The sequence below is a fragment of the Gracilinanus agilis genome, chromosome 4 (genome assembly GCF_016433145.1).
Source record: "Gracilinanus agilis isolate LMUSP501 chromosome 4, AgileGrace, whole genome shotgun sequence".
In the NCBI taxonomy this organism is placed as follows: domain Eukaryota; kingdom Metazoa; phylum Chordata; class Mammalia; order Didelphimorphia; family Didelphidae; genus Gracilinanus; species Gracilinanus agilis.
The window spans coordinates 254958802-254979669 of record NC_058133.1 but is presented as its reverse complement, the minus strand read 5'-3'; the positions used below and the strand labels follow the sequence as shown (position 1 = coordinate 254979669).

Genomic DNA, 20868 nt, shown 5'->3' with positions numbered 1-20868 from the left:
GGGTTGTCTTTTCTGGGTCTAGTGTAGAGGGTGATCTATGGATCCTTTCAATGTCTATATTGCCCTCTTGTTGTAGAACTTCAGGGCAATTTTGCTGAATAGTTTCTTTAAGTATGGAGTCCAAATTTCTATTAATTTCTGCTTTTTCAGGAAGACCAATGATTCTCAAATTGTCTTTTCTAGCCTTGTTTTCTTGATCTGTCAATATCTCATTGAGATATTTTATGTTTCCTTCTATTTTATCAGTCTTTTCACTTTGTTTTATTTGTTCTTGCTGTCTTGAGAGATCATTAGCTTTTATTGCTCAATTCTAGCCTTTAGGGACTGGTTTTCGGTTATAATCTTTTGGTTTTCCTTTTCAATCTGGTCATTTCTGGTCTTCAGTTGACTTGTCTCACTTTCCAATTCTGATATTCTGCCTTTTAAACTGTTATTTTCTTTTTTTAAAACATTTATTAAAATTCATTTTTAACATGGTTACATGGTTCATGGTCCTACTTTCCCCTTCACCCCCCGCATTCCCCCCACCCATTGCTGATGCACATTTCCACTGGTTTTAACATGTGTCATTGATCAAGACCTATTTCCAAATTGTTGATAGTTGCATTGGTGTGGTAGTTTCGAGTCTACATCCCCAATCATGTCCACCTTAACCCATGCGTTCAAGCAGTTGTTTTTCTTATATGTTTCTTCTCCTGCAGTCCTTCCTCTGAATGTGGGTAGTGTTCTTTTCCATAAATCCCTCAGAACTGTCCTGTGTCATTGCTTTCTGCTGGTACAGAAGTCCATTACATTGATTTTACCATAGTATATCAGTCTCTGTGTACAATGTTCTTCTGGCTCTGCTCCTTTCACTCTGCATCAGTTCCTGGAGGTCTTTCCAGTTCACATGGAATACCTCCAGTTTATTATTCCTTTTAGCACAGTAGTATTCCATCACCAGCATATACCACAGTTTGTTCAGCCATTCCCCAATTGAAGGATGTACCCTTGTTTTCCAGTTCTTTTCCACCACAAAAAGGGCAGCTATAAATATTTTCATACAAGTTAGTTTATTTATGACCTCTTTGGGGTACACACCCAACAGTGGTATGCCTGGATCAAAGGGCAGGCATTCTTTTATAGCCCTTTGAGCATAGCTGCAAATTGTCATCCAGAATGGTTGGATCAGTTCACAACTCTATCAGCAATTCATTAATGTCCCAGTTTTGCCACATCCCCTGCAGCATTCATTACTCTCCCCTTCTTCCTTTTTAGCCAATCTGCTAGGTGTGAGGTGATACCTCAGAGTTGTTTTGATGTGCATTTCTCTAATTATTAGAGATTTCGAACACTTTCTCATGTGCTTATTGATACTTTTGATTTCTTTACCTCAAAATTGCCTATTCATGTCTCTTGCCCATTTATCAATTGGGGAATGGCTTGATTTTTTATACAATTGATTTAACTCCTTGTATATTTGAGTAATTAGACCCCTGTCAGAGTTTTTTGTTATAAAGATTTTTTCCCAATTTGTTGTTTCCCTTCTGACTTTGACTACATTGTTTTGTTTGTACAAAAGCTTTTTATCTTAACATAATCACAACCATTTAATTTACATTTTGTAATTTTCTCTAACTCTTGCTTGATTTTAAAATGTTTCCTTCCCCAGAGTTCTGACAGGTATGCTATTCTGCGTTTATTTAACTTATTTATAGTTTCTCTCTTTATATTCAAATCATTCACCCATTCTGAATTTATCTTGGTGTAGGGTGTGAGATGTTGATCTAAACCTAATCTGTCCCATATTGTTTTTCATATTTCCCAGCAGTTTTTGTCAAATAGTGGATTCATGTCCCAAAAGTTGGGCTCTTTGGGTTTATCATAGACTGTCTTGCTGACATAGTTAACTCCAAATCTATTCCACTGATCCTCCCTTCTTTCTCTTAGCCAGTACCATATTGTTTTGATGACTGCTGCTTTATAGTACAGTTTAAAATCTGGTACTGCTAGGCCCCCTTCCTTCACATTTTTTTTCATTATTTCCCTTGATATTCTTGATCTTTTGTTATTCCAAATGAAATTTGTTATAGTTTTTCCTAATTCTGTAAAGCATTTTTTGGTAGTTTGATAGGTATGGTGCTCAATAAGTAAATTAATTTGGGTAGAATAGTCATTTTTATTATGTTAGCTCATCCTACCCATGAGAAATTAATGGCTTTCCAATTGTTGAGATCCAGTTTTATTTGTTTGGAAAGTGTTTTGTAGTTGTTTTCGTATAATTCCTGTGCTTGTTTTGGTAGATAGATTCCTAAGTATTTTATATTGTCTAGGGTGATTTTAAATGGTCTTTCTCTTTCTACCTCTTGCTGCTCTAATGTGTTGGACATATATAGAAATGATGATGATTTATGTGCATTTATTTTGTAGCCTGCAACTTTGCTAAAGTTGTTGATTATTTCTACAAGCTTCTTAGTTGATTCTCTAGGATTTTTTAAGTAGACCATCATATCATCTCCAAAGAGTGATAGCTTAGTCTCCTCATTGCCTATTTTGATACCTTCAATTTCTTTTTCTTCTCTAATTGCTATTGCTAGTGTTTCTAGTACTATGTTGAATAATAGAGGTGATAATGGGCATCCTTGTTTCACTCCTGATCTTATTGGGAAGGCTTCTAATTTATCCCCATTGCATATGATGCTTGTTGATGGCTTCAGGTATATACTGTTTTTTATTTTTAGGAAAGGTCCTTCTATTCCTATACTTTTCAGTGTTTTCAATAGGAATGGATGCTGTATGTTGTCAAAGGCTTTTTCAGCATTTATTGAGATAATCATGTGATTTTTGTTTGTTAGTCTGTTGATATGGTCAATTATGTGGATGGTTTTCCTAATGTTGAACCATCCTTGCATTCCTGGTATAAATCCCATCTGATCATGGTGGATGATCTTCTTAATTACTTGCTGGAGTCTCTTTGCTGGTATTCTATTTAAGATTTTTGCATCTATGTTCAATTTGGAGATTGGTCTATCCTTTTCTTTCTCTGTTTTTGATCTACCTGGCTTTGGAATCAGTACCATATTTGTGTCATAAAAGGAATTTGGTAGGACTCCTTCTTTGCTTATCATATCAAATAATTTGTTTAGTATTGGGATTAATTGCTCTTTCAATGTCTGATAGAATTCACTTGTGAATCCATCAGGCCCTGGTGATTTTTTCTTAGGGAATTCTTTAATGGCTTGTTCAATTTCTATTTCTGATATGGGATTATTAGGTATTCTATTTCTTCTGCTGTTAATCTAGGCAATTTATATTTTTGTAAATATTCATCCATATCTCCTAAATTGTTATATTTGTTGCCATATAATTGGGCAAAATAGTTTTTAATGATTGCCTTAATTTCCCCTTCATTAGAAGTGAGGTCTCCCTTTTCATCTTTGATACTGTCAGTTTGGTTTTCTTCTTTCCTTTCTTTTATTAGATTGACCAGTACTTTGTCTATTTTATCTGTTTTTTAAAAATACCAGCTTCTAGTCTTATTTATTAATTCAATAGTTCTTTTACTTTCAATTTTATTAATTTCTTCCTTCATTTTTAGTATTTCTAATTTAGTTTTATTCTGGGGACTTTTATTTTGCTTGGTTTCTGGTTTTTTGAGTTGCATGCCCAATTCATTAATCTCTGTCCTCCTTAATTTGTTAATATATGCACTCAAGGATATAAATTTTCCCCTGAGTACTACCTTGGCTGCATCCCACAGAGTTTGGTAGGATGTCTCATCATTGTCATTGTCTTCAATGAAATTGTTGATTGTTTCTATGATTTCTTCTTTGACTAGCTGGTTTTGGAGAATCATATTGTTTAACTTCCAATTGGTTTTTTTTTTAAACCCCTGTACTTCGGTGTATTGTCTCATAGGTGGAAGAGTGGTAAGGGTGGGCAATGGGGGTCAAGTGACTTGCCCAGGGTCATACAGCTGGGAAGTGGCTGAGGCTGGGTTTGAACCTAGGACCTCCCGTCTCTAGGCCTGACTCTCACTCCACTGAGCTACCCAGCTGCCCCTTTCCAATTGGTTTTTGATTTGCCTGTCCAGGTGCCCTTACTAATTATTATTTAATTGCATTATGATCTGTGAAGGTTGCATTTATTATTTCTGCTCTTTTGCATTTGTTTGCAATGTTTCTATGCCCTATTACATAGTCAGTCTTTGTGAATGTGCCATGTGTAGCTGAAAAGAAGGTGTATTGCTTTTTGTCCCTACTTATTTTTCTCCACATATCTACTAAATCTATTTTTTCTAAGATTTCATTCATCTCTCTTACCTCTATCTTATTTATTTTTGGTTTGTTTTATCAAGATCTGAAAGAGGAATATTTAGATCTACCACTATTATCGTTTTCCTATCTATTTCCTTCTTGAGCTCTGCCAGTTTCTCCTTTATGAATTTGGATGCTATGGTACTTGGTGTGTACGTATTGAGCAGTGTTATTTCTTCATTGTTTATACTGCCTTGAATCAGGATGTAATGACCTTCTCTGTCTTTTTTAATCGTATCTATTTTTACTTTGGCTTTGTCAGAAATCATAATAGCCAATCCTGCCTTCTTTTTCTCATTTGATGCCCAAAAGATTTTGCTTAAGCCCTTAACCTTAAACTTGTTCATGTCTACCTGCCTCATATGTTTTTCTTGTAGACAACATGTGGTAGGATTTTGGTTTCTAATCCAGTCTGCTATTTGCTTCCTTTTTATGAGCGAGTTCATCCCATTCACATTCAGTTATAATTATCAGTTGTGCATTCACTGACATTTTTTTATCCTCCCCTAGTCCTACCCCTTCTTTTCACACTATTTTCTTTTGAACCAGTGGTTTTTTTTTGAGCCGGTATCCCTTATCTCCTCCCTTGATTAATTTCCCTTTCTACCCCCTCCCTTATTATTCCCCTCTTTTTATTTTTAAAGGCCTAATGAATTCCATCCCCCTTCTTCTCCCCTCCCTTTTTTGACCTCCCCATTCCCCTGCTCCCCTTGGTTTATCCCTTCTGGCTTTCTCAGTTGGGTTAGATAGAGTTTTATATCCCAATGGATAATATAGCTACTCTTCCCTCTCTGGGTTGATTACACTGAGAGTAAGGTTTAAATATTACCTCTTAATCCTCTCTTCCTCTCCTTCTTATAATAGTATTTGTCCCCTCCCCTTCCCTTGCCCTCTTTGTGTGTAATAGAATATCCTATTTTTCTTATTCACTCAAGTTTCTCTTGTTGTCCCCTACTATTCACTCCCCTCTTTCCCACCCCCAATGTCATCTTAGATCTTTTAGTATTCTGTCCTCTCCCTATGATTTATTCTTCTCATTGCTATAATAATGTATACTATAATAGTGAATAGATTTCACTACAGAGAATTATACATAGCATTTCTCCACATAGGAATACAGATAATTACATTTTATTGACGCCCTTAAAGAGTCAAATTTAAAAAATTATGAGTTTTCTTTCTTTCCCCTCTGTTTCTTATTTATCTTTTCATGTTTCTCTTGATTTTTGTGGTTGGATATCAAGCTTTATATTTAGTCCTGGTTTTTCTGTGGAAAAACTTGGAAATTTTCAATTTTGTTGAATGCCCATACTTACCCCTGGAAGTATATATTCAATTTTAATGGGTAGTTGATCCGTGGCTGAAGGTCCAGCTCTCTTGCCTTTCTGAATATCATATTATAAGCCTTGAGTTCTTTTAGCATGGAGGCTGCCAGATCCTATGTGATCCTGATTGGTGCTCCTTGATATTTGAATTGTCTCTTTCTGGCTTCTTGTAAGATTTTTTCTTTTACTTGGTAGCTCCTCAATTTGGCTATTATATTCCTGGGGGGTTTTCTTTTCTGGGTCTAGTGTAGAGGGTGATCTATGGATCCTTTCAATGTCGATATTGCCTTCTTGTTGTAGAACTTCAGGGCAATTTTGCTGAATAATTTCTTTTAGTATGGAGTCCAAGTTTCTATTAATTTCTGCTTTTTCAAGAAGACCAATGATTCTCAAATTGCCTCTTCTAGATTGGTTTTCTTGGTCTGTCACTTTCTCATTGAGATATTTCATGTTTCCTTCTATTTTATCAGTCTTTTGACTTTGTTTTATTTGTTCTTGGTGTCTTGAGAGATTATTAGCTTTTAATTGCTCAATTCTAGCCTTTAGGGACTGGTTTTCGGCTATAATCTTTTGGTTTTTGGCTATGATCTTTTGGTTTTCATTTTCAATCTGGTCATTTCTGGTTTTTAATTTGCTTATCAGTTGATTTGATTTCTGAGCCTCACTTTCAAATTGCAAAATTCTGCCTTTTAAACTGTTATTTTCTTGCCAGATCTCTTCTATCTTTCTCATCATCTCAGATTCGGATTCTTCAATAGCTTGTGACAAGTTTTCATCATTTTGGGAAGGTTTGGATATGATTACTTGTTTGTTCTCCTCTGTTGTCTGGATTTTCTCTGTGTACAAATTGTCCAGTGTTACAGAGTTCTTCTTGATAATCTTTCTCTTCTGGGGTTCCCAATTTTGCTTGCCATTGTTAGACCTGCACTTTCTGTGCTTTATCCTCACACTTAGGGTCTATCTGCGCTCTCTAGGCTCTCGAGGTCTCAGGTCTCATTGTTCTCTGGGTTGAGCCTCTTGGTCATCTCTGGTCTTCCCCTCTGCCTGAGGCTCCTTCAGCAGTCTCAGGGTGCTGCTTTCACAACCATGCTCCAGTCTGCACAGGGTTCCCACTCGAGGTCCAAGGCTCCGCTTGAGATTCTTGTCCGTGCCTAGGGCAATGCCTTTACCCATGCAGGTCCTCAGGGTCTGTATTCCAAGTCCCTGTGTGTTATTTAGCCTCTTGAGGTCCTAAGTCTTGCTACTCTCAGGAACAAGCCCTGGAGCTGCCAATGATTTAATGGGTGCCCCAAATCTGCTTTAACTCTTGTGCACTGGCCTTGGCGTTGTACGTGGTGTGGGGGATGGGGGAGGGGCTTCTTCCTCTCGTGTTTTAGTGAGAGCTGTTTCACCCCTTTATAGCGTGGAAATGCCCCAATTCCACATACCTTCAATGCTGTGCCCTGTAGTTGGGTCCCTTTGTTCGTCTGGATTTGTTTTTATGTTCCCTTGAGGAGTCCTGTATGCTTTGGGTAGGAGAGATCAAGCAGCTGCTTTTTACTCTGCTGCCATCTTAATCAGAAGTCCCTAAACTGTTATTTTTCTTGCCAGATCTCTTCCATCTTTCTCATCATCTCAGATTTGAACTATTCAATAGCTTGTGACCAGTTTTCATTATTTTGGGAAGGTTTGGATGTGATTACTTGTTTGTTCTCCTCTGTGATTTGCTCTGCTGTCTGGACTTTCTCTGTGTAAAAGTTGTCCAGTGTTACAGATTTCTTCTTGATGATCTTTCTCTTTTGGGGTTCTTGTCTCTGGCTTGCCATTGTTAGCCCTGTGCCTTCTCAGCTTTATCCTCACACCCAGAGTCTGTTTGTGCTCTCTAGGCTCCTGAAGTCTCAGATCTAGTTGTTCTTCAGGGTCAAGCCTCCTGGTGGCCCCCTTGTTTGTTCCTCTGTCTGAGGCTCCTTTAATAGTTTCAGGGCACTGTTTCCACAGTTGTGCACCCCTCTGCTCTGGGTCCTCACTCAAGGTCCACTCCTGTGCTCAGGATCCGAATCCATTCCTGAGCTTAGGATCCATGGATGCAAGAGCCTGTGCTTGTACCTGCACTCAGGGTCTGTTTTCAGAGTCCGAGTGTTCTTTAGCCTCTTGGGGTCTTAAGTCTTGCTGCTCTCAGGAACAGGCCCTGGTGACCCCAGGTAGCTGTCAAGAACTTAATGGGTGCCCCAAGCTTGCTCTAGCTCTTGTGCACTGGCTTTGGCACTGTAGGTGGTTTGGGGTGGCGGAAGGGGTTGCTCAGCTTGCGTTTTAGTGAGAGCTGTTTCACCCCCTTATAGCATGGAAATGCCCCAATTCCTGGCACCATCAATGCTGCGCCCTGTTGTGGAGTCCCTTCTTTCCTCTGGATTTGTTTTTAATGTCTTCTTGAGGAGTCCTATATGTTTCAGTTAGGAGAGGTTAATCAGCTGCTTTTTACTCAGCTGCCATCTTAACCAGGAAGTCCCTTTCCCGTTTTCTTGCAGCACCTATCATACTTTACATAGCCTTTGCACATAAAGCTTGCTCATAAACTGATGTCTGACTAATTCTTACCCTGAGTGCATTATTGATTCCAGAATCTCCTGCCTCCTTTTAGACATACTTCAATTAAATTCCCTGTTCAACCTTCATATTAATATTCCTTCAACCAACATTTATATCTCATCATATATGCCATATCTTTAAATGATGGAATTGTAGAATATTAGGATCAAAATGGACCTTAAACATTCTTTAGTCCCACCTCCTCATAGTATGGATTGAGTTGCAAAAATAAAAGATTTGAGGACACCAATTTAGTTATTTATGATGAAGATTAGAAATGAGATAATTTGATCCAATGGGTGTCATTTCTACCTGTGGTATTGGAAATTTGGGGGTCCTTGAACTAATTTTGAGGTCCCTGATCTAAACTTCCTGTGGGCATTTAAGGCTCTTTCAAACTACATTTCCCAAGAGCCAACTGGCTTCCTCTCTTGTGTAATCACATGGACAGGAAGTGTAATAATGTTGACAGAAGGATAAATAGTGAGAGGTTGGATTGGTACCTCCTCTTTGGTGATTTTGGAGCAGAGCAGGATGGGGAAGGGAGGTAAAAGGGCACGTCTTTTAAATGACTCAGTATGGTACGTGGCTTCATTTTTCTAATGACTACCAATAAATCTTTTAAAACCCTAATATTTTAAAATCTATCCTTTTACAACCATTTTATTTTTTACATACCTCAGCATATATTTCTCATGATAAAAACATCTCCTAAAATATTAACCCAACATATTTATTCTTAGAGAATTTGTCCAGATCAATGCAGAAATATTTGACTTTCTGTCTTCAGTAATGGATATTGTATTGTTATTCTATCTAGTTTCCAAGGTTTTGACTATGACCTTTATATGATGAGAGTACCTTACTCTCCCCTCAGTTCTTTCAGGTTCTATTATCATGTGAATATGTGCAAATATTAGTTTGTCGATATAAATTCCAAGTGAGTAGAAGCCGTAACAACATAGTCTTTTCTGCATAGCACTTTTGCAATATATTTAAGAAAACTGTCCAGATTGTGATTATGACAATGATAATGATGCCTGCATTATAGTTATATAATATTATGTTGGCAATTATGACAGTTGTAGCTTATTGAGGAAAGAATCATTATATTGGGAATTCCATGAGTTTGATGATCTTTTCTTTTCCTTTCTCTTAATCTGTTAACTTCTAATAATGCATAGATTATAATGCATTGGACATGTTCTGTATCTTGTCCTGATAACTTTTGGCATGAAGAAGCAAAATGGAAGAGAATGATTTTTTTCTTCTTTTTTCCTTAGAGAATCTCAGCTCTGGTCACCTCTGTGCTTGAAGTTAATTGCTACTATGGGAACTTGATTTCCCAGAGGCCTCTGCAGAGTAACTAACTTGCATTTGTTCATTGTTTCTCTATAAGTGTCCATCTTCAGGGACCTTTAGTTCCCATTTGGAGACCTCATTGTAAAATTGCTCATATAGCTTAGAGTCAGTATTCTCTTGTTTTTTTGGAAACAAGCAGAAGAATGTAGGAGAGGATTGGGATGAAGTGAGCAGAATTGTCATTTCTCTGATATCTTTGTGTACTCTTACTTTATTACATATTAGAATATTTCTTGATAAATGTTGAAAAGGGAAATGACCAGTGTTACTTTCCTCCTTCCCTCAATTCTTTCTAATTCATTTGAAATCCTAGTCCAAGTTGCCTTTTGTACTACTGGGGTTCCTTTTGACCATTGCTTTTACTCATTCCAGAACTCTATTCCCTATAGTCTATCATTATCTTTTAAGGTCTAACACATTCTTATGAATCTGAAACTTTATTATTTTTTTAAAGATATTTTATTTTATCAATTACGTGTAATAAGAAATTTCCACATAACTTTTCTGAAGTTACATGATCCAAATTGTCTCTCTCCTTCCCTCCTCGAAAGCAATTTGATCTGGGTTATACATGTATTATCATGCAAAACACATTTCCATATCTGAGCCTGACACTTTAAAGGAACAGAAGATACAGTACAAAAGGCATGTTACAAATTATCTCAGGCAAAGTTTTTTTTCCCCCACATGTGAGAATAGAGGAGATATTTCCACTTAAACTGGGATTTCCTTAATTCTCTCCCTTTCGTTAATGATTGCAAGGGGGAAGGGGGAGATTATTCTTCTTTCTATCTTTTCCTGCTATTATATATATACATATTTCATTAATGATATTTAATGAATATTTATCATTTTTATCTGATCCAAATTGTTTCTTAGGCAGTGTAATTTCAGAGAAGTAATGTTTCATTTAAAAGATCACTTGGGAAACATTTTAGCTCAGTTAGTAATTAGCTTTTTGAGTTTTGACAAGTCATTTTGTGCCTCAGAAACTGTTTCTTTACCTATTTGACAAGATCTGTGAATTCCTATGAATATTGGCATTCCAAGTCAGGAAACTCCTTTTCCTAGTGAAAATTATCATCTTTTCTGTGATTTCCTATGTTAAAGATTTGTCTGAGACACAAAGAAGCTGAACAACTCACCCAATATTTCACAGCAGTATGCAACAGAGGTAAGAATTCAACCTTAGTCCACCCTTGTCTTTCACTCAGTTCTTTTTTCACCAACCACAGTTGCTTTTCTTCTTGATCTTTAAAATGAGAATATATCTAACTCTATCATAGGCTGAATAATGCTCTTTGTATACCCTGTATCTATGTAATTTTGGGATATCATCATTATAATTTTAATATCTTTCTAGGATTTGAACCTCATCTGCAATAAAATCTGGTGGAAGACACACTGGGTTAATATCAAAGGCTTTATGTTCAAATATGCAATATGCAACTTGATAGCAATGTGACTTTGAATAAGTAATTTCTATTCTGCTTCCTTATCTATGATAGTAGTAGTATTAGCAAAAGCTAACATTCATATAATATGGTGATGGCAAACCTATGACACATGTATTGTGTAGACATTTTCAATGACACACAGCCGCATGCAGCCTCATACAGAGACGTATGGGGCCGCATGCTGAGAATGAAACATTTGATGTAGTGTAGTATAGACACTCTGTGCACTATAGATGACAATTCTACCTATATAAATTTACTGATTTTGGTTTATTAAATACAGTTATATATTACAATTATACATTTTTGTTATTTAAACTATAAATATTGTGAAATTATGTTTTTTTTTCTTGAAGTGACACACCATCCGAGTTATGCTAATATTTTGGCAAATTTTGATATAATATTTATACTGTGCCACTATTCTAAACACTTTACAATTATTATCTCATTTGATCCTCACAACAACCCTGGGAAGTAGGTGTTATTATTATCTACATTTTACAGATGAGGAAACTGAAACAAATAGAGATTAAGTGATTTGCTTAGATTCATACAGCTAGTAAATGTATACACTATACCATCTAGCTGGTTGACTATATATCTAGGTATTTTGCAGCTCCAAATCACAAGAAGTTCAGTTTCTTCACCAATGAAAATCTGAGGTAAAGAGTTCATATTTCCATATTCTATCCACAGTCAGATGGTAAGAGGTGAATGAATGAAGAAAAACTGAAGGCATCTGGTAGCTACTGAAGATATTTAAGAAAAGAGTAACATGATGGAATCTGTATTTCATAAAGAATAGTTTATTGAAAAGATTACTGGATGGAATAAAGTATGAAAATTAAGTGGATTTTGTTTTGTTTGCATTACAAAGGAGAATTCCTCCTTTTGTCTTAGAATCATTATTACTGCCCCTAGCAGCATGCAGTCTTGTGTAGTTTCTTTATATCTTTGAGCCTGCATTTCCTCATATATAAAAATTAAATAATTAGGAAATAAAGTTTCTAAGGACCCTTTTCAGCTTAATGATTTTGTTATTCTGAGTTAAGTGTGGTATTAGTGGATGAGTTAAAGATGGAAAAGAGTGGACAAAAGGAAACCAGCCAATGGGGAATGGCGAGAAGTAAAGATGGAAAATATATTTCAAATAAGAAATAAAGGCATGGCAAAATTTAGGTAACAGTCAAGAGGAATGAATGAAAAAAATGAACCCAAAATTTTCAACATGAATGCTTGGAAGTATGCTGATATCATATGCAAAAGCAGGAAGGAAAGATATGATAAATATAAAATGATAGAATCAGTTCTGTTATATTGGTTTTGAAGTGGTAGTAGTATATTTAAATAAATTGTTATATATGCTGTTGAAATTAACAGTAGCTCAGAGAAAGAAATTTATTACCTTACATCCACCTTCCAATTTAATGTTCTTTCTATAATCCAAGTGAAAAGTTTTTAAAAATTCACAAATATAGCAATATCAATGAAAGGAACAAGCATATTAAGGTTACAATAATAGTAAAACAGAAGTAATAAAATCACAGATTTATAACTCACACATATTGTTTTTTAAGTTTACAAAGTATATTCCTTTGAACAATATTGTAAAGTAAATAATGTAAATATTATTGTTTCTAATTTACAGATGAAAAACTGAGGCTTACAGAGGTTAAACAACTCACATACTTGATCTATATGAACCACATCCCCAGGTATTGAAAAAAACTGGAAAATGTGATTGCTGTAACATTGTTAATACTATTTGTAAGATTGTGGAGAGCATCAAAATTTCCATAAACCCCAGAGTATTGTTTTTCCAATTTTCAAATAAGGGAAGAGAATGGATTTTGAAAACTCCAGGACACTGAACTGAACATTAATGATTAAAAAATTCTAGAACATATTATTGAAGAGTTAAATATTTAGAAAATAAAACTCTAATCACACACACACACCAGAGTTTTAATAAGAACATGTCATGCCTGACTAGATTGTTTTCCTTTTTTTGACAAGGTTAATGAACTGATATATCAGAATGCTATAGATATAGTTTAATCTAGATTTCAACAACACATTTTTTGTAAAATGTATCATGGCATTCTAATGGGAAAAGCAGAGAGTTATGAGCTAGTCAAAAATAAATTCTTCAGGATTCAGAAATACTTTCAGAGCCTAACTTAAATATAATGTTTTAGTGGTTTGGTATTAATATCCAAGGATGTTCAATGCTTGGCCTTTTGCTTTTTCACATTTTATTAAAGATTTGGCCAAAGTCATAAATGGTATGGTTTTTAAGTTTGCAAATAACATATAGTTAGGAAAGATAGCTAATACACTAAGAAGCCCAACAACTCACCCAGTGTCTCACAGTAGTATACAACAGAGGTAAGATGAGTTTCCAAAAGGTTCTTGACATTAGTCTAATCAAACAAGATGAAATCATTAGAAATTTATATAAAGTCCTACACTTAAGTTAAAAATCTACATCTCAAGTGCAAAATGGGTGTCGTATTGTTGGGAATAGTTTTTAAAAGAGCTAATGTTTTTGTTTTATTGCATATTCAATTTGAATTGGTAGTATGATGTTTCAACCAATAAGCTTATGCGACCTTTATTGCATTGACATGTTTCCTTAGATATAGCTTCCAGATTAAGATGATGATACACCTGATAAAATCTACTTTGATCACTCCATATTTAGAGGACTGTCTTCAGTTTGGGGTACACATTTTAGGAATAACACTGATATTACAGTGAGCGTTCAGAGAATGGTAATCAGAATGTTGAAACATGAGAATTGGCTTAAGGAATTCACTCATTCAATCAATAAACATTTATTAACCAGGTACTATGTGCCAGGTACTGTGCTAATCTAGGAATAAAAATATGAGCTGGTTATAATTAATGTGGAGAAGGGAAAGCTCAGGAGAGACATGATAAATATCTTCAAATATTTGAAAGGTCATCATGATGAATAGGAACTACCCTTGTTCTGTGTGCCTCCAGAAGGAAGAAATGGAAGTAGTAGGTGGGGAGGTGAAGTTGAAAAGAAAAAATCAGGAATAATATAGGAAAAAATTCCAAACAACTAAATATATTAGAAGTAGAATGTTCTGCTTCCAGGAGAAGTGGTTTTCCTAGCACAGGAGTTCTTCAAGTGAAGTCTGAATGACTAGTTGGGTATTCTGAAGTGTGTTTACCATTTCTGGAAAGGTTTGGGTTTGATAGTCAATCAGAGCTTATATTTTGCCCCAGGTTTTCTGATTCCAAGGACATGATTCTTCTAATTCTATAGAATTAGAAGAGGAACCAGAATGGGAGAAAAAAAAATAATGTTGCTAATACCAAGCAGGCTTACTGTCAATCCAGAAAAAGGAAGGGAATTCCAAGGAGTGAGTGGCCCATCATGACTAGTTATTGATGTTGAAAATTTAAGGAAAAGGCAGACATCTTTACAAGGATGACAGTGTTCAGGAAACTGCTCTGCTTTTTTTTTTCATTTCTATATATCATTTCTAGAAATAATTTGGATGAAAGGATAATGTAACCCTCATCAAATATTCAGAACACAGAAAATTAAAAAGGTTAGGCCTTACACTGGACAATAGAGACAGCATAACAAAAGATCTCAACAAGGTAGAACACTGGGATGATACAATAAAATGAAATTCACTAGAAATACATGTAAAAGAAATTTAGTTCTCAGTAAAATGTGGTGGAGGTGTAACTCAATACTGTTCATCTAAAGAAACACACAAGGATTTTAGGATTCTAAATTTAGAATCAAAATGTCAATAAAGAGTTATGGTAAGCAGATAAATATTAAGATTGGATTAAGAGAGGTATAGGAAGGTATCAGTGCCAATATGTTCTTCTGTGATGTATATATTTATAATACTTTTGGAATATTTTGTTCATTTATAGGTCCAGAGTTTATCAAGGATATTGTTAATTTGGAATATCCATAGAAGAAAAACCAGAATGGTAAATGGCCTTGAGGCTATGCCATGTGAAAAACAACTGAAAGTGGTAGAGATGTTTAGTCTGGGGGGAAAAAAGGCTCAGCTGCAATATTATAATTGCTATCAAGTTCTTGAAAGCCTATCTTGTGAAAAAGGGACTAGAGATGAGTGACTCAATGGATTGAGAGTCAGGCCCAGAGAAAGGAGGTCCTAGTTTCAAATGCTGGCTCAGACACTTCCTATCTGTGTGACCCTGAGAAAGTCACTTAACCCCCATTGCCTAGCCCTTACTGTTCTTCTGCCTTGGAACCAATACACAGTAGTAATTCTAAGATGGAAGGCAAACATTAAAAAAAAAATAAAAGGAACTAGACTTCATTTATTTGACCCCAGAGGACTGAAGTAGGAACAATGAGTAGAGGAAGCAAGGAAGTAGTTTTAATTGGTATATTAGTAGAAAAAATGTATTTATCACAAAGTGATATAAGTTACCTTGTGAGGTAATCTGTTTTCTAGCTTTGGACATTCATTTTCTGTCAAAGGCTAGGTGCGTACTTGGCTAGTGGATTGTAGTTGGGATTCTTTTTCAGGTATGGATTAAACAAGGTATCAGTTGTTAAGCCATTAGAACTCTGAATTTTCATAATTCTTTATATATAAGTGCATATACAAATAAACCCTTAAGTATAAGAACATATAATTATTTATTTATATTCACAAATGCATGTGTATTTGTTATTGACAATACATAGTTCTCAAGCAAGACTCAAGGAAATCGAAAATGCTAACTAAATCAGAATCTTTTTTCATCCTGCCAAATTTCACTGACCTATCCATGCCTGATAATCCTATTGGACTCTTGTCCATGTTCTATAAATCTTTTACTCGAGGCCTACCCAATATCCTGGGGCTAGTCTTTGTTTTCTCCTGATATTATACATGAAGCAGAGGAAAATGTAAACTTGCCTCCTAATTAACTTGCCATATGTCCAGCTCATTTTATTTTTAATCATTCAATTATTTAATGACTTCTTTTATACCAGTTTTTCTATTGGCCTCATTTGTCATGGACATTTTTCTGAGTTATATAATTTTTTAGTTATTCAAAGATTACAATGTTCCATGACTTCTGGTCATACAAAAACAGTTATAGGATTGTTGTAGAAATTTGGGTTCTTTAAATGCCTTTGCAATTTTCCAAAAGCCATTCTCTCTCTCCTGAAAAACAAAACAAAACAACTGAGTCCGAATCATAGTCTGTCCTACATTCATGAATGTATACATATATATATATGTATATATATATATGTATAAAGAGGAAAGGGGAGGGGAGACAAAGAGAGACAGAGAGACAGAGAGAAAGAGAGATAGAGAGAGATGGGGAGAGAGACAGAGACAGAGAGGGGCAGAGAACCAGAAAGAGAGAGGGGAAGAGAAAAAAGAGAGGGAGAAAAGAGAGAGAGAAAATACAGAGAGAGAGAGAGAGAGAGAGAGAGAGTGAGAGAGAGAGTTTTCATGGAGTGTAAAAGCTACACTCTTTTATATATATCACATCCTGTAGACTTTTCAATGTTTCAGTACTATTTGCAATCACCACAATGCCATCTGAGAGAAACCTTATAATTTACTGATAATACTCTTTTTTCTAGGCTTTATAATGGGACTTGTCTATTTTATTGTTTAACCCTTTCATGTCAATCTTCTGAGAGTTATCTATAGAGTAGAACACAGTCTAGATGTTCTCAAAATGAAAAAAAAAAGTTATCTCTCACACAGGAATTACTAATTCCTGTGAGAGAGACCACCCGAATGTCTTGGTTCTCTTTTTGGAACAACTATTTTTCTTAATTTTCTCCCAGTGTTACTGTTTGTCTTTCAAGTATATTTCTAATAGTTCTCTTTCTAGGTTGCTTTTTACAATTAGTGGATGCTATATTCCCCTTTCTCCAGATCCTTATATATTTTCCTGACCTTGAACACAAGGATGAGAGTAATGAATGACAGCACAGGAGGTGACTTCATCCTGGTGGGTTTTTCAGACCAGCCCAAGCTGGAGAAGATCCTCTTTGTGGTTGTCTTGATCTCCTACCTTCTGACTCTGCTAGGCAACACTGCCATCATCTTGGTATCTCGCCTGGATCCCAAACTCCACACACCAATGTATTACTTCCTCACCAATCTCTCCCTCATTGATCTCTGCTTCACCACAAGTATTGTTCCTCAGCTGCTGTGGAACCTGAAGGGACCAGCCAAGACTATCACTCCTATAGGCTGTGCCATCCAACTTTATGTCTCTCTGGCACTAGGCTCTACTGAATGTGTTCTTCTAGCTGTCATGGCATTTGATCGGTATGCTGCAGTCTGTAGACCACTCCACTATGCTACTTTCATGCATCCAAGACTATGTCAGACCCTTGCAGGAGTTGCATGGGTGAGTGGGTTGGGCAACACATTAATTCAGGGCACCATCACTCTTCAGTTGCCTCTCTGTGGGCACAGAAGGCTTTACCACTTTATATGTGAAGTTCCTGCCATGATCAAGTTGGCATGTGTAAATATTCATGCCAATGAAATACAGCTTTTTGTAGCTTCCTTGGTCTTGCTCCTCCTGCCTTTGGGGCTGATTTTAATTTCTTATGCACTCATTGCTCAAGAAGTTCTGAGAATCAGGTCAGCCCAAGCTTGGCAAAAGGCCATGAGAACCTGTGGATCACATCTCTTGGTGGTGACTCTCTTCTATGGGACCATCACAGCTGTCTATATTCAACCCAATAGTTCCTATGCCCACAGGCAAGGCAAGTTCATTACACTTTTGTATACTGTGGTGACTCCCACCCTCAATCCCCTCATTTATACTCTGAGGAATAAAGATATGAAGGGTGCACTCAAAAGGCTTCTAGGAAAGGAGTCAAGGTAAAAGAGCCATTCAATAAGCTGAGCAAGAAGCCTGGAATCTTTAAAACTGAAGTGGATTTTAAAAAGTTAGCTCATCGTTCTCTCTTTATTAGATCAAATGTTACCTTTTCAAGACACAAAAATATATTCTATTTTTATTTTTTATTTTTTAAAACCCTTACCTTCTGTCTTGGAGTCAATACTGTGTTGTGTACTGGCTCCAAGGCAGAAGAGTGGTAAGGGTAGGCAATGGGGATCAAGTGACTTGCCCACTGTCACAGGGCTGGGAAGTGTCTGAGGCCAGATTTGAACCTAGAATCTCTAGGCCTGGCTCTCAATCCACTGAGCTACCCAACTGCCCCCATATTCTATTTTTATAGGTCTATTGTCTAGGAATTTCCCTCAGCTATACTAATCATCTATTCATAGGAATCATAATATGTAGGTTTTATCTCTATAATGCCAGTCTGGTTTCCTTAGTTATTCTGGTTCTAAGGCAATATTTGAATAATATATAGATGAAACAACTGGTTTCTCTCTTTGGTTTAGTATTCTGTTTGATTTGTAAGAGGGGGAAATGGCTCTAGAATCAGAAGATTTGAGTTCAGATTCTGCCTCTGCCACTTATTTGCCCAAGGGTAATTTTTATTTAGTTCATTTATATCCTGGGCCCTGCCTTTCTAATCTGTAAAATGAGGGGGTTGGACTAGATGGCCTCTGAAATTCTTCTTATCATTAGATCTATGACCCTCAGTGATTTTTTACTTTTCACCAAATTGTTTAATTTTTTTGGAGGTTCACAAAAGCAATGATCACATTTAATCATTCTCTTCATTTGTAATCTCTGGGCATTTCTTAGTCACTCCTTGAGAGAAATTTAAATCTAGGGGGTAGCTAGTCTGTACAGTGGATAGAGTACCAGGCCTATAGGAAGGAAGACTTGAGTTCAAATCCAACTTCAGACACTTGCTAGTCATTTGACTCTAGGAAAATCATTTAACCCTTATTTGCCTTAGTTTCCTCATCCATAAAATGGGGATAATGATGACCCCTACCCTCCAATTTTCTTGTGAGGGTCAAATGAGGTAATATAATTGTAAAGCACTTAATATAGTGCCTGGCATATAGTAAGCACTTTTAAAATGGTAGTTATTGTTACTTTAATTGTGTCCATTGGTCATGTTTTCATACATAATTATGCCTCATGATGCAAATGTATAGTGATCCCTCACCTATCACAGGAGTTAAGTTCTAGAGACCCTTGCAATAGGTGAAAATCTGTGAAATAGTGGCACTATAGTATATATGTATATATGCATATATATATATTTAAGGCTTTATAAACTCTTTCCATCTTCTATAAATCTTTTCCACACTCTTATTAACCTTTCCCCACACTCTTATAAACATTGAGCCAAATAGTGCCCAGGATACAGAACACAACGCTGTGGTTGATCCCGTGATATAGTGAAGATTCCACGATACAGAATTAGAAATATTTTTTTAAAAACCTGCAATACAGTGAAGCTGAGATAAGTGAACTGTGATATAGTAAGGGACGTGATAATTGTTTCTTGTTAGGTTAAACCAAAGAAAAATGCAACTTGACTAAATTCATTCTTTGTGAATTCACATGCACTAGTGTCTGTAGATAGTTTTTCTCAGTTTTCTAAATGCATTTTGAGACAAAAAAAAAAAAGAAAATGTACCTATAGCATTATGCTAGTTACTTGGGAAATACTAAAAAAAAGTACAGACTTGACATTATGGAGTTTATGGTTTAAAAGAGAATTTTTCCTGCTCATGGACATATTTCTATGATTTACATAGTCTGACTCTATTGTATGGAAAGTGTAATTGCAACTGACACATACATAACAGACATATGATTTGTTTAAGGTCACTTTAATTTTTGAAAATTTTTACTCAGCACACACCATAAAAGTCTGCCTGACCAAGTACAAGCTATGATAGATTTGTAGTAAAATGGAGTGGTTTGGCTTCTTTATGTCTCTCAATCACTACATTATGTTTTGTGAATTAATTAAATTAAGAGTGTTTCAATTTCTCCCATTTCGAAGTGAGGATAATAATATATCATCTATCTCAGTTGCCTTTGGGGAAAGGGCTTTATAAATTTTTTTTTACTCTTTTCCATTTATTTATTTGTTTCTTTATTATTTTATTTTTTAGATAAATTTTTCCATGATTACATAATTTGTGTTCTTACTCCCCCCCCCCATCACTCCTCCCTTGCCCATCCCCCCCAACCAACACACATTTCCACTGGTTTCTTCATGTGTCATTGATCAAGACCTATTTCCATATTATTCATAATTGCTCTAGGGTGATGGTTTAGAGTCTACATCCCAAATTATGTCTGCATCAAACCATGTGTTCAAGCAGTTGTTTTTCTTCTGTGTTTTCACTCCTATAGTTCTTTGAATGTGGGTAGTGTTCTTTTCCATAAATCCCTCATAATTGTCCTGGATCATTGCATTGCTGCTAGTACAGAAGTCCATTACTTTCAATTTTACCACAGTATATCAGTCTCTGTGTACAATGTTCTCCTGGTTCTTCTCCTTTCACTGTACATCAGTTCCTGGAGGTCATTCCAGTTCACATGGAATTCCTCCAGTTTATTATTTATTTGAGCAAAATAGTATTCTATCGCCAGCATATACCACAATTTGTTCAGCCATTCCCCAATTGTAGGGCATACCCTCGTTTTTCCAGTTTTTTGCCACCACAAGGAGCGTGGCTATAAATATTTTTGTACATGTCTTTTTCCCTATGATCTCTTTGAGGTATAAACCCAGCAGTGATATGATTGGATCCAAAGGGCAGGCAATCTTTTAGTGCTCTTTGGGCATAATTCCAAATTGCCATCCAGAATGGTTAGATCAATTCACAACGCCACCAGCAATGCATTAATGTCCCAATTTTGTCACATCCCTTCCAACATTCATTACTCTCTTAAAATTACTCTTTTAAAATTTAT

The 20868-nt window shown here is 35.9% G+C and overlaps 2 protein-coding genes across 2 annotated transcripts in view; both read left to right on the top strand.

The window, feature by feature from the left end:
• The window catches only part of LOC123246342 (zinc finger protein 271-like), a 498115-nt gene that overhangs the window by 340422 nt on the left and 136825 nt on the right, over positions 1-20868 (top strand).
• LOC123244935 (olfactory receptor 2G3-like) lies at positions 16951-17889 on the top strand. Its single transcript, XM_044673597.1, has one exon. The coding sequence runs from the start codon at positions 16957-16959 to the stop codon at positions 17887-17889; it is 933 nt and encodes a 310-aa protein (XP_044529532.1). The 5' UTR covers positions 16951-16956.